This window comes from Neoarius graeffei, chromosome 6, assembly GCF_027579695.1.
Source record: "Neoarius graeffei isolate fNeoGra1 chromosome 6, fNeoGra1.pri, whole genome shotgun sequence".
Classification (NCBI taxonomy): domain Eukaryota; kingdom Metazoa; phylum Chordata; class Actinopteri; order Siluriformes; family Ariidae; genus Neoarius; species Neoarius graeffei.
The window spans coordinates 92,673,437-92,688,380 of NC_083574.1; the positions used below are offsets into that span (position 1 = coordinate 92,673,437).

The 14,944-nt window shown below is 41.5% G+C and overlaps 1 protein-coding gene across 1 annotated transcript; it reads right to left on the reverse strand.

The window, feature by feature from the left end:
• Positions 1–613: 613 nt before the first annotated feature.
• LOC132888434 (extracellular calcium-sensing receptor-like) lies at positions 614–14,497 on the reverse strand. The gene is made up of 6 exons (XM_060924485.1): positions 14,253–14,497; positions 9,572–9,848; positions 8,266–9,099; positions 6,110–6,319; positions 4,953–5,076; positions 614–1,518 (listed from the first exon to the last, which is right to left on the reverse strand). Exons 1-6 carry the CDS (start codon positions 14,495–14,497, stop codon positions 614–616), a joined length of 2,595 nt encoding a protein of 864 aa, XP_060780468.1.
• Positions 14,498–14,944: the final 447 nt, after the last annotated feature.

The following is a 14,944-nucleotide window of genomic DNA, read 5'->3' on the forward strand; positions in this document are numbered from 1 at the left end:
ATGGGCATAAAGTGTATTGGTTAACTGGGATGTTTTGAATGCTAATGCCCCCTTCTGCTCCATTTCTGTTTGGAGATTTGGTTACCTGAAAGCCACTCACTGCTGCTAAGGATTGCCCCACAAGAATAGCCTCAAGATCACCATGGGATTACTATGGATGGTATCACATATAACGCATAAAGATTGCTGTGGATGTTCTTGGTAGGATAGTCTGAGAACTGTAATTTCTAAGAAGAGTTTTTACTCAAGTCTCCATCAAAGAATAGTTACTAACTTCAGTTTTATATAATTAGAATTGAAGAGAAATTATGTATGATCTCACTATCTGCTGTTAATAATGATCATTATTATCCTTTTTTCCATTTGACTGTATAAAAGAACTCAATATCAAAATTGCAATGCATTAGATAAACTGCAATTACAAATAGTGAAAACAGTTCACATGAATCTTGTGTGCAATCATACAATTTATTAAACATTAACGAGCATAATTTTAACATTTCAACATGTACACTAATATTTCATCATACTTGGTCAGTTAATCTTGGAAAAAAACTCATGAACATTGTTTCATTATTCATGAGAAGGCAGTGACAATAGCAGATCCTGTTCTCTATTGTGTTTTTCCCATGAGAAATTTCTTGGTGTTCTTTTCTGGCCTGAGTAAAATAATGTAACATTTTGGGGCAAATATACAGATCAGGACACCAAAACTGGAAGCCAGGATAGCAAATATTTCTACTGCAACGCTATATTTCCCTGGGGAGCTGATGTACGCTGGAACAAAAGTGATCCACACAGCACAGAAGATCAACATACTGAAAGTGATAAATTTTGCCTCATTAAAATTGTCTGGAAGCTTTCGGGCAAAGAAGGCCAGAAGGAAACAAATGGAAGCTAACAGTCCAATGTAGCCCAAAACCAGAGAAAAGCCTGTCACTGATCCCACCATGCACTCTAAAATGATCTTTGACCCTTGAATGCTTAAGTTGCGGTGAGGAAAAGGCGGACTGAGGGATAACCACACAGCACAGATAATCACCTGAATACAGGTAAAGAACAGAACACTTCCTCTTTGCTGGCCTGGTCCAAACCACTTCATGAGGGCTGCAGATCCAGGTCTAGCTGAACGAAATGCAACCAGAACCACAATGGTTTTGACCAGGATGCACGAGATGCAAAGAACAAAACTAATCCCAAATGTTGCTTGTTGTAGCCTGCATGACCATAATGAGGGCTGACCCATAAACACCAGTGAACACAGGAAGCAGAGTTTGAGTGACAGCATTAGCAGGAAGCTCAGCTCTGAGTTGTTGGCCTTGACGATAGGAGTCTGCCTGTAGTACACAAAAACCACACCCACAGCTGCTGTTGTCATTGTACCACACAAAGCGACAGTCGTCAAGGTGATGCCCATTGTCTCATTGAAGGAGAGGTATTCAACCTCACGTGGTACACATGCAGTCCGGAGACTATTTGACCAGAATTCTGGGGGGCAACGATAACATTCTTGTGAGCCTGAAAAAGAGATGTAGGAAAAAAAATTCTAAGTTTGGTCCCGAGCTTAACCCTAATCTATGACTGGTCTTCAGAAATATTAAGGGTATGATGTGACGTGTCCAGTTCAAAGCAGCATTACTGTTAGACCCCCGCCCCCCAAAAATGATCATTTTCTTAAAGGTCCCATGGCATGAAATTTTCACTTTCTGAGGTTTTTTAACGTTAAAATGAGTTCCTCTGACCTTCTTAAGTCACCCCAGTGGCTAGAAATTTCATAATGTGTAAACCAAACTATGCCCAACATTTGAGAACGGCGTGGTCAAAACGGCGCGTTGATAAGCTCTTCCCTTTACTACGTCAGCAAGGGAGATGATCCCCATGCCCCCCCTCTGGATTCCCACCCACTGTATGGATTGCCCGCCCAGTTGTAGTGAGGAGACCATAGAGGACACAACAACATGGCATTACCTAAGCGAGCGAAACATGGAAATTGCGCTGTACATGGATGTGACAACACAGAAAAGAGTCTGTTTTTACTGCCGACGGGAGAGCCCCTGAAGACGCAGTGGCTTAATTTTATTTACTTCAATAATACGCCATCGAGTCTACCTAAGACGGTGTATGTTTGTCGGAAGCATTTTCCTGAGGAATGTTTCCACAACTTGGGACAGTACAGGGCAGGTTTTGCACATCAACTGTCACTGAAGCCTGGGTCCGTACCAAGCATCCCTGCCGCATCAGCAACAAACACCGAACAAGTAAGTGTATAACTGGTCGTTTTGCCGTGTTTTAAAATCGGTGCATTAGCCTAGCAATGGCTACATTAGCTGTGCAGCTAACCGCTTCCTGCAGTTAGCCAGGTAATCTGCGCTACAAAACTAAAGAGCATGCAGCATGCTCTGTTAAACTGAGTTTAGTCTGGAAATTGACTGTAATTTATGAGCTTATGTTTGACTATTGCTCCGCAATGCATGTCTTCTGTTGGATAAGCGATATGTTGCTGTAGTTGCTGCTTCTATCCTCTTTGGTTATGGAGTGCATGTTCAAGCCTAGGGTATTATACGTTCGTAAACTACCACTCCGAACACTCTCACTCTCTGTTCTCTGTGTCACGTTGAGTTTACGAAAGGAGTCCGAGGGAGAACGGGGTTTTGTCTTAGCAGCGTGGCTACAGGCGCTGATAGCAGCGAGTATGTGTGTGCACAGCTTGGTCAAGCCCCTCCCCCTCCCCCCATGGCCCACCCCCACCCTCTACCCTTCCCCGCCTCCTGCTTCTCATTAGCAAAACGACGCACTGGGAAAAGCACTGAAATGGGGCTTTCTCCCAGGAGGCTATATTTACATGCCGAGGGTTCATTTCGAGAAAGGCTGCGGATATAACATCCGGAAGCCTCCACGAGCCTGTTTAAAGCATCAACAAACCACCATGCCATGGGACCTTTAAAACAGCACATCCCAAATTGTTTTATTCCTCTTATATCAGAGTCATTGCCAAAAATTAATTTATTATTCAATTTATTAAAGAAAATCATACTTTTTATCCATTAGTTATTTTTAATGTTGTGGAACATGTGTGAAACAGGTTCCTCTTATCACCAATATCCCTCACTAGACTTTCTTTTTCACAACACTCAAAAAAAGTCATATTATTGAGAAGTTTGTCAGATTACTGAGAAACCTCAAAACCTTCCATCCAGAAGATGTTGCTGTGTCAGACAGCTTAAAGCTATAGCTTTAACTCTGACTATTACAAAAGCCTGACACCAGTGACTACTTTTCCAAATGTTAAATGACCATCTCCTTTTCGAAATATTTACCACATCAGTGCTTATACATGTTTTTAACTAGCTTATGTAGAGTATCTTCAATACGAGTCCTTGTAGAAATTGTTACTCTGGAAATGAAAACATTAGAATGAGCACATTAATATGCTCACGACCAGTTCTGATCGAGGGAGTCGAGGTGGAGGCTGTGGATTCCTACAAGTACCTTGGGCTGTGGCTGGACAGCAAGCTGGACTGGACTTGCAACACCAACCACTTGTACAGAAAGGGACAGAGCAGGCTATACTTCCTGAGGAGGTTGCAGTCCTTTAACATCTGCAGGAAACTCCTGTGGATGTTCTATCAGTCTGTGGTCGCCAGTGTCCTGTTTTACACCGTGGTGTGCTGGAGGGGCAGCACATCCCAGAAGGACACATCCAGGCTGGACAAACTGATCAGGCGGGCCGGCTCTGTGGTCGGCATGAAGCTGGACTCTCTGGTGATGGTGGCAGAGAAGAGGACTATGGACAAAATACTGAACATCATGGATGATGCCAGTCACCCTCTGCACACCGTCATCAGCAACCAGAGGAGCCTGTTCAGTGACAGAATGCTCCTTCCCAAGTGCAGGACTAACAGACTCAAAAACTCCTTCATCCCTCATGCCATCAGACTGTACAACTCCTCTCTGGGGGGGAGGAGGGGTAACAGGAGGACAGAGGACAGGAAGGAGCAGTAGCAGTAGCCTAGCCTGACAATAAACAATACTGGACAATGTGCAATACTTCTTCTGTTGGACTTTTTTTCCCCTTCCTTTTTCCCATATCTTATTCTTTTTTTATATTTGTATCTGTAAATACCTAATTTAATTTACCTAGAATTTTTTCTCTATTTCTCTTCTCTGTTTATCCTGCAATGATGCTACTGGAATTTTAATTTCCCTGAGGGAACCAACCCAAAGGGATCAATAAAGTTCTAATCTAATCTAATCTAATCCAATCCAAACCTATGTTTTGCCCTGGAGCCAAAACTACTGCCTGAGCTACTGTTCATCTCATCTCATTATCTCTAGCCGCTTTATCCTTCTACAGGGTCGCAGGCAAGCTGGAGCCTATCCCAGCTGACTATGGGCGAAAGGCGGGGTACACCCTGGACAAGTCGCCAGGTCATCACAGGGCTGACACATAGACACAGACAACCATTCACACTCACATTCACACCTACGGTCAATTTAGAGTCACCGGTTAACCTAACCTGCATGTCTTTGGACTGTGGGGGAAACCGGAGCACCCGGAGGAAACCAACGCGGACACGGGGAGAACATGCAAACTCCACACAGAAAGGCCCTCGCCAGCCCCGGGGCTCGAACCCAGGACCTTCTTGCTGTGAGGCAACAGTGCTAACCACTACACCACCGTGCCGCCCTGAGCTACTGTTATAGAAAATTAATCCATGCCTTCTGACCAAACAAAATTGAGAATTCAACAGCATTGTGGTAGAAAGAAAAATTATCTAATATAATGTTAGGGAAGTTGCATGCTAATGACAAAAAAAAAACAGGAATAAAAAAATATTTCCTGAATACAGATGGCATTTGGCTTCTTGTGCCCTTCTCTGCATGATGATGTAAAGAACACTTTTTTTTTCAGCAGTTTGATTCAATTATTAATTGAAGGGATATTTGATGACCTGTGACATTGCTGAATTCCCCTTCAGCGCAGGGGAGGCAGTCAAAGCAGCAGACTGGCAGGCCCTTCTTTCTCGCTTTCCGTGTTCCTTGGGGGCATTCAGCAGTGCATACAGACACAGGCACCTAAAATTATCAGGCAACAATAAAGTAAATTTAATCCTCAAAGGTCTATTCTTTTTTTCCCTCTTGTCTGTTTAGAAGTCAGGAATATTTTTTTTTCAGCGTAGTTGTGCAAATGATGCATACAATAGCATTTTCCTGAATGAGCACCTGTAGGATGTGTGTCATAACTGACTAAGAAAACATATGATTGGACAAAAGTCTGCATTTGAAAGCTGGGGCACTGAAACTCAAAAGCATGTATATATGTTTGCCAAATAATTGTTAAGTGATATATATATATAGTGTATATAAGATATATACAGTATATAAAGACATGATCTTTCATTGTAGAGAGACAAACACATCACAGGGAATTACACACACACACACACACACGCACATCCAACAATCAGCATGTTTTTGTAACATTTCTGAGAATATGAAGGAAAAAAGAACATTCAAATCATGGGATAACATCAGAAACCCCATGGACACAGTAACCAGACCTGAGGCTCAAATCCCAGGCCCTGGAACAGTGATACCAACTTTACCTGCTTCACCCAAATTAAATCTAGTGAAGGTAAATTATATTAAGGTATATACAGTACCATAAATACCATTAGCTGGCCTAGTGGTTAATGTGTCCATTGGGAGATCGCGAGTTTGACTCGCGGTCGGGTCATACCAAAGACCATCATAAAAATGGTACCTACTGCCATCTGGCAAGGCACACTGCAATACAGATGTGAGTGGAGGGTCAAACTCTTGCGGTTACCAGAGAACTAGCTGCCACTATAATCCTAGCTGTATTGGTGAGAGGCTGAGGGCTACGGAAACAGAGATCGGCATCGCCCAATGTACCTTAAGGGCCTGGTTAGTACTGGGATGGGAGACTGCCTGGGAAGACCAGGGCATGGCATGGGAAGGACTTTAGTTATACCATAAATACCAACATGTTTTCCAAATATTTCAAAGAATGGAAGCAAAGACACTAGTTATTTCTTGAATCTTGGCTAAAATCATTTGATTATATTTATCTATTAGTCTAAGTTACCTTGTTTGAGTTTCCTTGCCAGTTGATGGCAGATTCATTCATGATGAGGTTAGAACCCTCCATTCGGCCAATAAGGACATATTGCAAGGCTCCTTCAGGACCTCTCTGCCAATTCACTATGTCATAGACAGCAGGAATCTCCCCATCTTGAAAATAAAACTTCTCTCCCAACTGAGTTGTGAAGTTCACCAGTTTAAGGTGCTCTAAGAGCTAGGAGAAGAGGAAGGTGAGCTAGAAGGACTGCTGCATTTTGGATAGTCTATGTTCTTAACATCAATATAGAATATATATTTTTGACATTATTATTATTATTATTATTAATAATAATAATAATCTAATATCTAATAATAATAATAATAATCCAATTTTATTTCGATTAAAATGTGCACATATGAATTTAATCCATTTAAACCACACTGCACTGTGAGTTGGCCTAGTGTTTAGCATGTCTGCCTTTCGACCGGGAGATCACAAGTTCTACTCATGGTCGGGTCATCCCAAAGACAATCATAAAAATGTTACCTACTGCCATCTGGCAAGGCACGCTGCAATACAGATGTGAGTAGGGAGTCAGACTCTCATGGTTACCAGAGGATCAGCCCCCCACTGTACCCTTTGTTATGCGATAGGCAAAAGGCCGAGGGCTACCGAAATGGAAATCGGCGCTGCACCCTTGTACCTCAAGAGCTATTTAGTACAGTAACAGGAAAGTGCCTGGGACGACCAGATCCTGGTGCAGGAGGGACTTTGATAGAACACTGCTATTGAATCCTTGAATCAGATTTGTCAGATGATGTCGATTAATTTTATAACAACATCTCTGACACTAGTGTTTATTCACAGGGATTAGTACAGCAGTCAGTTGACATAATACATGTCTAATAACATGGATATGTTAAAAAATAAATTAGCAAAAACAAAAGGAAGTTTTTGGGAAAGATGAGTTTCTGATTTTTCAAGCATTACAAACTGTGGTTTTGCCTTTTTTAACTTTAAAAGACATGCTTGTAAAAGATAACATTAACTAACTTGTCTTACAGATTCTTCACAATATTGAATGTGTCTTTTAAATAATAGATAAAGAATTGTCATCTTCGGCTGTGGTATGAGAAGAATGAAACACTATGGAGAGTACGATTAGAGGAAAACAATCAACTTTAGCATCACATGACCCAGTTGGGGGCGGCACGCTGGTGTAGTGGTTAGCACTGTCGCCTCACAGCAAGAAGGTCCTGGGTTCGAGCCCCGGGGCTGGCGAGGGCCTTTCTGTGCGGAGTTTGCATGTTCTCCCCATGTCCGCGTGGGTTTCCCCCACAGTCCAAAGACATGCAGGTTAGGTTAACTGGTGACTCTAAATTGACCGTAGGTGTGAATGGTTGTCTGTGTCTATGTGTCAGCCCTGTGATGACCTGGCGACTTGTCCAGGGTGTACCCCGCCTTTCGCCCGTAGTCAGCTGGGATAGGCTCCAGCTTGCCTGCGACCCTGTAGAAGGATAAAGCGGCTAGAGATAATGAGATGAGATGACCCAGTTGTGGATTTTTTTTCTAACAGCAGGCAGTGACAGACAGACAGACAGACAGACAAACTTTATTAATCCTGTGGAGGGAAATTAAAATACCCAAGATGGGCTTTATTCCTTATATCTCATCTCATCATCTCTAGCCGCTTTATCCTGTTCTACAGGGTCGCAGGCAAGCTGGAGCCTATCCCAGCTGACTACGGGCGAAAGGCGGGGTACACCCTGGACAAGTCGCCAGGTCATCACAGGGCTGACACATAGACACAGACAACCATTCACACTCACATTCACACCTAGGGTCAATTTAGAGTCACCAGTTAACCTAACCTGCATGTCTTTGGACTGTGGGGGAAACCGGAGCACCCGGAGGAAACCCACGCGGACACGGGGAGAACATGCAAACTCCGCACAGAAAGGCCCTCGCCGGCCACGGGGCTCGAACCTGGACCTTCTTGCTGTGAGGCGACAGCGCTAACCACTACACCATCGTGCCGCCTTATTCCTTATATAATGAGTTTATATTTAAATCATTCTAGAAGTTCAAGTATCACTGAGAACATTCACTGGTATTATAAACTAAGAATTATAAATTAGATAGTCATAGAAATTGATAAAGCATTGAAAAAACAGCATTACCTGTTGTGTCGTGATGATGTCTGGAGATGAACAGCCTGGGGTCTCCATGGGGTCGGAACTATTAGGTGCAGTGCAGGCGAGCAGAGAGTGGAGTGCATATGCAGCTGCATAAACTGCCAGATACACATTATAAGTGGCTCTTAAGTTGGAGACATCTGTAACACCATTCTGTACCCCATGCAGACTCTCCTTCCCACTGCATGGGGGTAAGTCACTCTGAGAGGCTCCCATGTTGTTCTCTACTGGGCTGCAGCCAAATGTCCTCTCCCATAACACTCTCAGAATTGTGTCTCGAGGATACCGGGAGGGATGGAGCTCTCTTAGGTGTTTCTCAAGTCCGGGAATGGGTGCGCTCCTAATAGCCACTCCCAATGTGCCTTGTGCAATGGTGTAAAGCTCAAGGTTGCTCAAGAGATGGCTACTGGTACTCCAAACCTCGCTGGCCAGGAACTGACGGTCTGTTATATTTTTGTGAACTAGCTCAGTGAGAAACACTTCTACATGCAAAAACCAAGCAAATATCATGATCACACGAGCAGATGAGCTTTGCACCACTGTCACAGCACGAGCCACATCTTTTGCCAATCTTTCACGGAAGATAGTGCTGACAAAAGCAAGGCAGATGCTTGTACCCTTTATCTCTTCTCGAAATGCCTGCACTGCTTGGAGTCCATAGTCATTATCTGCCACCACAGCACCAACCCAAGTCCAGCCAAAATGTTTGGCCATCTGGGCCATGGTGCGAGCTTGATACATATCACTGGGGATGGTGCGAAAGAAATTGGGATACTCTTGTCTGTTACTGAGACACATACATGTTGCCAGGTAGCTGATCTGAGGGATAGGCAGAATATGTTCCCAACATATTTTTTAAATATAATCAACTTTTTAAATTTTCTGTACTTTTTATCTTAACCTCCTTTTAGACTCAACTCAAGCAAACTGCATCTGTACAGATTTACTTTGTGAAAAGAATCAAATTGATGAAACATTAAGTTCATTTATTTTTAATGTGAACAATACCATCTGAACACATTTAAAGTCAAAATTATATATGAGTTATTGAATTTTGGATTAAATCCATTCAGTTCAAGTGACCAGTCAAATATCCAGCCGAACTCAAGAACAAAAATGACACCTTTGATCATGGTGGCTTGATATTTCCACCACTGTAAGAAAAGTATCAAATTGTGCACTTCCACAATGCTTCATTGACCCACTAGTTAGAACCATGATAAAAGAATGCTCATATATATCTACAGTGGCTCATTGTCCATTTTATCTCCATGCTCAGCATGACACTCACCATTGGTACATGCAGTGGGCTCAGAACTCTGGACAGAATAATACACTGCGTGGAACTAGCATCTCCAATGATAAGTTTGGCAGGACGGGTGGTCTCACAGGAGCCTTTCCCTCCACTGATCAAGGACATGACTGATCTCAGGGTATGTGGGTAGCGTGAGCAGCTGTCCATGATACGGTAGCCCAGTTGAACCCCCGGCAACAAAGAAGGATTTCTGTTAATCTCCTCCACAGCAAATACAACAGCCTGAGCCCACTGCACGGGACTCTCCTGAAAACTGAACAGACAAGTAAAGGGAGTTACTAGATGAATGAGATACAACCCTGCAAAGAAATGCTGTAAAGAAATGATGCATTCAAAAGTAACGAAATTATATGTTTGTACATTAAATAAAAATAATATTGTTCAGTACTGAGTCATAAACTAAACAGTGTCAATATTTGGTGTGACAACCCTTTGCTTTTTAAAATAATTGTTGTCCAATTAACATGTTGTGCAGTTTTATACAGAACTCAGGGAGAGAATCTGCCACAGTTCTTCTAGAGACTTTGACCCTGTTTACACTTGGTTTTAAAATGGGTCTTGGGTGACCAGATCACAAGTGGACAACCAAGACACATCATCAACACCTGTGTCTATCATGCATCTCCAAGGTGTTCAGCTGCCCATTTGTGTTTGGATTTCTGCTGTCACTTTTCCTGTTACTTCCTTGTCAGGGGAACATCAGGATGCATTATTGTTTGCACGACAAAAGATGTGGTCAAATGTGTCCCAGACCACGTCAGCAAATGGTTTATATGAATGTATCTTGGTGATCATTTACATTTGTATTTAGTGCTGTCCCACTTGTGATCTGATCAACTAAAACACATTTTTAAAACAAGTATAAACAGGATTGTCACACTTTTTTTTTCAATAAAACCAGCAGCCTCCATGTGGGTTTCCGCCTGGTAAAGTGGCCTGTTACATAATATACTGATTTACTGAACATTTAACTTTTGTTAGAAAAATAACATTTGCACATATAAAATAGTTTTTTGTGATTAAATAAATAATGCAGAAGTCGTAGAACAAATATCTATATAATACTGAACATCAGAGGTGGGTAGTAACGTGCTACATTTACTCCGTTACATTTACTTGAGTAACTTTTTGGATGAATTGTACTTGTAAGAGTAGTTTTAATGCAGCATACTTTTTACTTTTACTTGAGTGTATTTGTGAAGAAGAAGCGGTACTTTTACTCCGTTACATTGGGCTATATTCTGGTCATTACTCGCTACTTTATTTTTATTGATCCGTGCGATGCGTGGTCTGTTTGTTTATGTTTTGTCGAGACTTCCAGCAGAGGCTCTGTCACATGACCGCATCTCACCGATCAAATGTAGCAGCCAGAGCCATAGTGGGAGGAGCTATGATTTAACTCCGTTTCGCCAATCAAACAGAGCCAAGCCGCCGCGCGCGCCCGCACACAAAATTCCTGCGGCAAGAGTAGTCCAGGTGGAAAAGAGCACGGAAGCAGAAGAAAAATGGCAGAGACAGCGGCCAGCATTTCTCATCAAGCTGAAGAGGCACACCCCTGGCCACACATACAAACCATGTTCACTCTCCAAACAACAAAAAATAATAGTTATGTTATGCAGTGTCACATGTGTCTCCCCAAACCAGTGGACGTTTCAGCTTATAAAAACTCAACATCGAATTTGAGGAAACACATTGCGGTCAGTAGGCTGTGTGCTTTTGGCTGTCTTCGTAGGCAGACGTTAGCCCTGTTGTAACATCATAATAACTGTAAAATACATTGTTTTGTGGAAATGTATTGACGCACTGTGGCCTCAGACAGCAAGTTAACACACACACACACACACACACACACACACACACACACACATACCAGAGAACCAAGAAATAAAACTACAAAAAATCTTCCTAACAATCACTTTTTATTGATGTGAAACCAAAAAATGCTCATGAAAATAAGGTTGCTCGCCTAATGTCAGCTCCTCAATAGCGTTACAGTTGTACACGGCTCTGGTCAAAAACTGGGAATGGAAGACTGGTGAAAACTTGCTAAATAACAAAACGCGTAACATATCGTTTGTGAAATCTCCATTTTTCAAGCTACTGTATTTGTTGTGGATTAGCGGGATTTGTGAAGACTTTAGGCGTTTTTTTTCTGTGAGATTCGTTTTATTATTTGTCTACAAGTGCTTGTTCACAAAAGGAAGGGCATTAGCTTGTTAGCTTGACCACTTGCTAGCTTGACTGCCTTTTTCTTCTTTTTCTTTGTAACCTCTACCCATTGTTTTGTTATTATGTTACTTTGTAAAGATTTAATTAATTAATATTTAATTTATTATTGTTTTCACCTGTTCACGGCTAAAAGGTCACAGCTTCACAGTGCAAAATTGAGAGCCAACTGCTGTTAAAGCTGAACAGTCACTTCATGGAGTGAACGCGCGCACACACACACACACACACACACACACACACACACACACAGTGTTATGGTTTATGTGCAGACTGCCTTGAGCGTCTTGTTATTGTTAATACACAGAAATACACACACAGTTTATATGTGTGAAATATATATGAAATCTCTGCCTGTTATGACATCCTGATCAATAAACAAAGAAGTTACTCAGCAGTTACTCAGTACTTGAGTAGTTTTTTCACTTAGTACTTTTTACTCTGGGCGGCACGGTGGTGTAGTGGTTAGCGCTGTCGCCTCACAGCAAGAAGGCCCTGGGTTCGAGCCCCGGGGCCGGCGAGGGCCTTTCTGTGTGGAGTTTGCATGTTCTCCCCGTGTCCGCGTGGGTTTCCTCCGGGTGCTCCGGTTTCCCCCACAGTCCAAAGACATGCAGGTTAGGTTAACTGGTGACTCTAAATTGACCGTAGGTGTGAATGGTTGTCTGTGTCTATGTGTCAGCCCTGTGATGACCTGGCAACTTGTCCAGGGTGTACCCCGCCTTTCGCCTGTAGTCAGCTGGGATAGGCTCCAGCTTGCCTGCGACCCTGTAGAAGGATAAAGCGGCTAGAGATAATGAGATGAGATGAGACTTTTTACTCTTAAGTAATTAATTGGACGACTACTTTTTACTTTTACTTGAGTAATATTATTCTAAAGTAACAATACTCTTACTCGAGTACAATTTTTGGCTACTCTACCCACCTCTGCTGAACACTAAAAACACACACTCTCTCTCTCTCTCCCTCTCTCTCCAATTTGTTTGTCATTTTATACATGTATTACAGTGTTACTGAATAAAAAAGTTTTAAAAAATGACAACCAACTCCAGCGCAAAAAGTTTGAGAGGGCTTACGAAAGGAAACTGTCTCAAACTGCAGATGAAAGATGCAAAGTATGTTTTCTTCAATATTTGCATCATATAGGCCATCATTCAATATTTTTATGGAGATCTTCAACACAAAATAACTTCGACCATGGATAGATTAATTAATAAAAAGTAGAATGTGGTTCTGAGTGTCTGTAGCACGTGCGATAGAGAGGAATTTCTCTGCCTTTGAAAACTTTGCTGAGTCTACACTGTCATTTACACGGGTGCACCAGGGATGTTGTATCCTACAGTACAGAGATTTAAAACAGCTTGCAACAAGGTGCTAAATGTGCACAAGAATTATCATTCAACTTCAGATATGCCTTTAGATGTCAGACTGCACAAATACCTTCAAGGATGCATCCTTTATATCACCTTTAATATGCATCATTCACATGGAAATGTGGATATTGTGTCCCTTCAAAAAAGGTACAGAATTGGATAATAATTACGTTTAAATACTGAAAGGTATATTACACATGCATTTTAAGACACACTTAAATTAAAATAAGTGTAATACTGGGTTGTATCGCATCAAGGAATGGTACAGTTTAGTACCCTTTTTCCTGAGAAAATATGAATAAAATTTGTTTAAAATTTTTTGCCTCAGTAGAGATTCTCAAAAATTTTGAAGCCAAGAACTCCTTTAACTGTAAATTAAATTCCACAGACCTCCACAGTACAAATTTCATACACATTTGTTTACAATATATTCTCTATTTATCAGAGCCAGAGAGATTTCTGTTCCTAAACTTTCCACCTGCAGAAGATTATTTATAAGTGCACTGTTATTGAGTTATCGAGGTTAAGATTTAATTCAATTGTTCCAGTCAAACATGCTAATAACTTGAAGAAAATCAATAATAGACCTCATAACGGACCAGATTTAACATGACTGACTAATGGGGCATAAGGGATGAAGCAGAGAAAGCATCACTTCATTCCTCTTCATTGCTGTGACATTCCAAGGCTCAGAAAGTATTTAATTTTTCCTCACATTTACAGCACTTGCACAGCAACATCATTTCTTTCTCTCATAACAAAAACAGGTACGTGATTTTAAAAAAATAAAAATAGAGTTCTGACATTTTGAGAGAATGTGTGGCACGTAATCAGCATACTGTATAACGCTGACTTGTCCAATGCAAGCTTGAAACTAAAATAAAAATTAATAAATAATGATCATGCACTGAAAAATGATCCAGGTTTGCCTGTGAAGAGAAATCATAAACAGACAAACATGACATTGTTCAAATTTGGTCAAATTTCCTGAACCACCATGATTGGTTAACTTAAATCTCTGATGACTTTGGAGAGAGACTGACAAGCAGCAACTCACTCACTCATAGCAGGGCTGCAGAAGCGGTTCTTTGGTGAAGCTCATGTCAGTGGTCAATGGCAGCATGAAGAAACTGATGAGTGCTCCAATGATCACATCTCCATCCTGAGAGAGACCCACAGTGTCGAGATGCTGTGCGTGGTCCAGGTAAACACATCTCTCCTCCTGAGATGTTACCAGCACAATCTCACACACTATCCATAATAATGCCAACGGGAACAGGTGTACTGAAAGGACTGTGGAGGTCATGATATCAGGTGAAGCTTCACTGCTCTGCCTTCCTCTGGCTGCACACAGTTTCTGTAGCTATTTTAATACCCACACAATCCTAAGAGATAACAAGAAAAAAACAACAACACCACAATAATAAAGCATGTACTAATCACAAATCACACCTCCTTTTCCCAAGTATAACAACTGGAGATAATTGCTCAACAATTAGGAATTAGCACACAGCTGAGTGAATGGTAATTTGTAATCATAAAGTTAGTTTCATTCAGGTATTTCTGATCAATGGTACATGTTTTGAATATCACAGCAAAAGGAGTCACAGAACTATGAGATATATATATATACACACACACTACCGTTCAAAAGTTTGGGGTCACCCAGACAATTTTGTGTTTTCCATGAAAAGTCACACTTTTATTTACCACCATAAGTTGTAAAATGAATAGAAAATATAGTCAAGACATT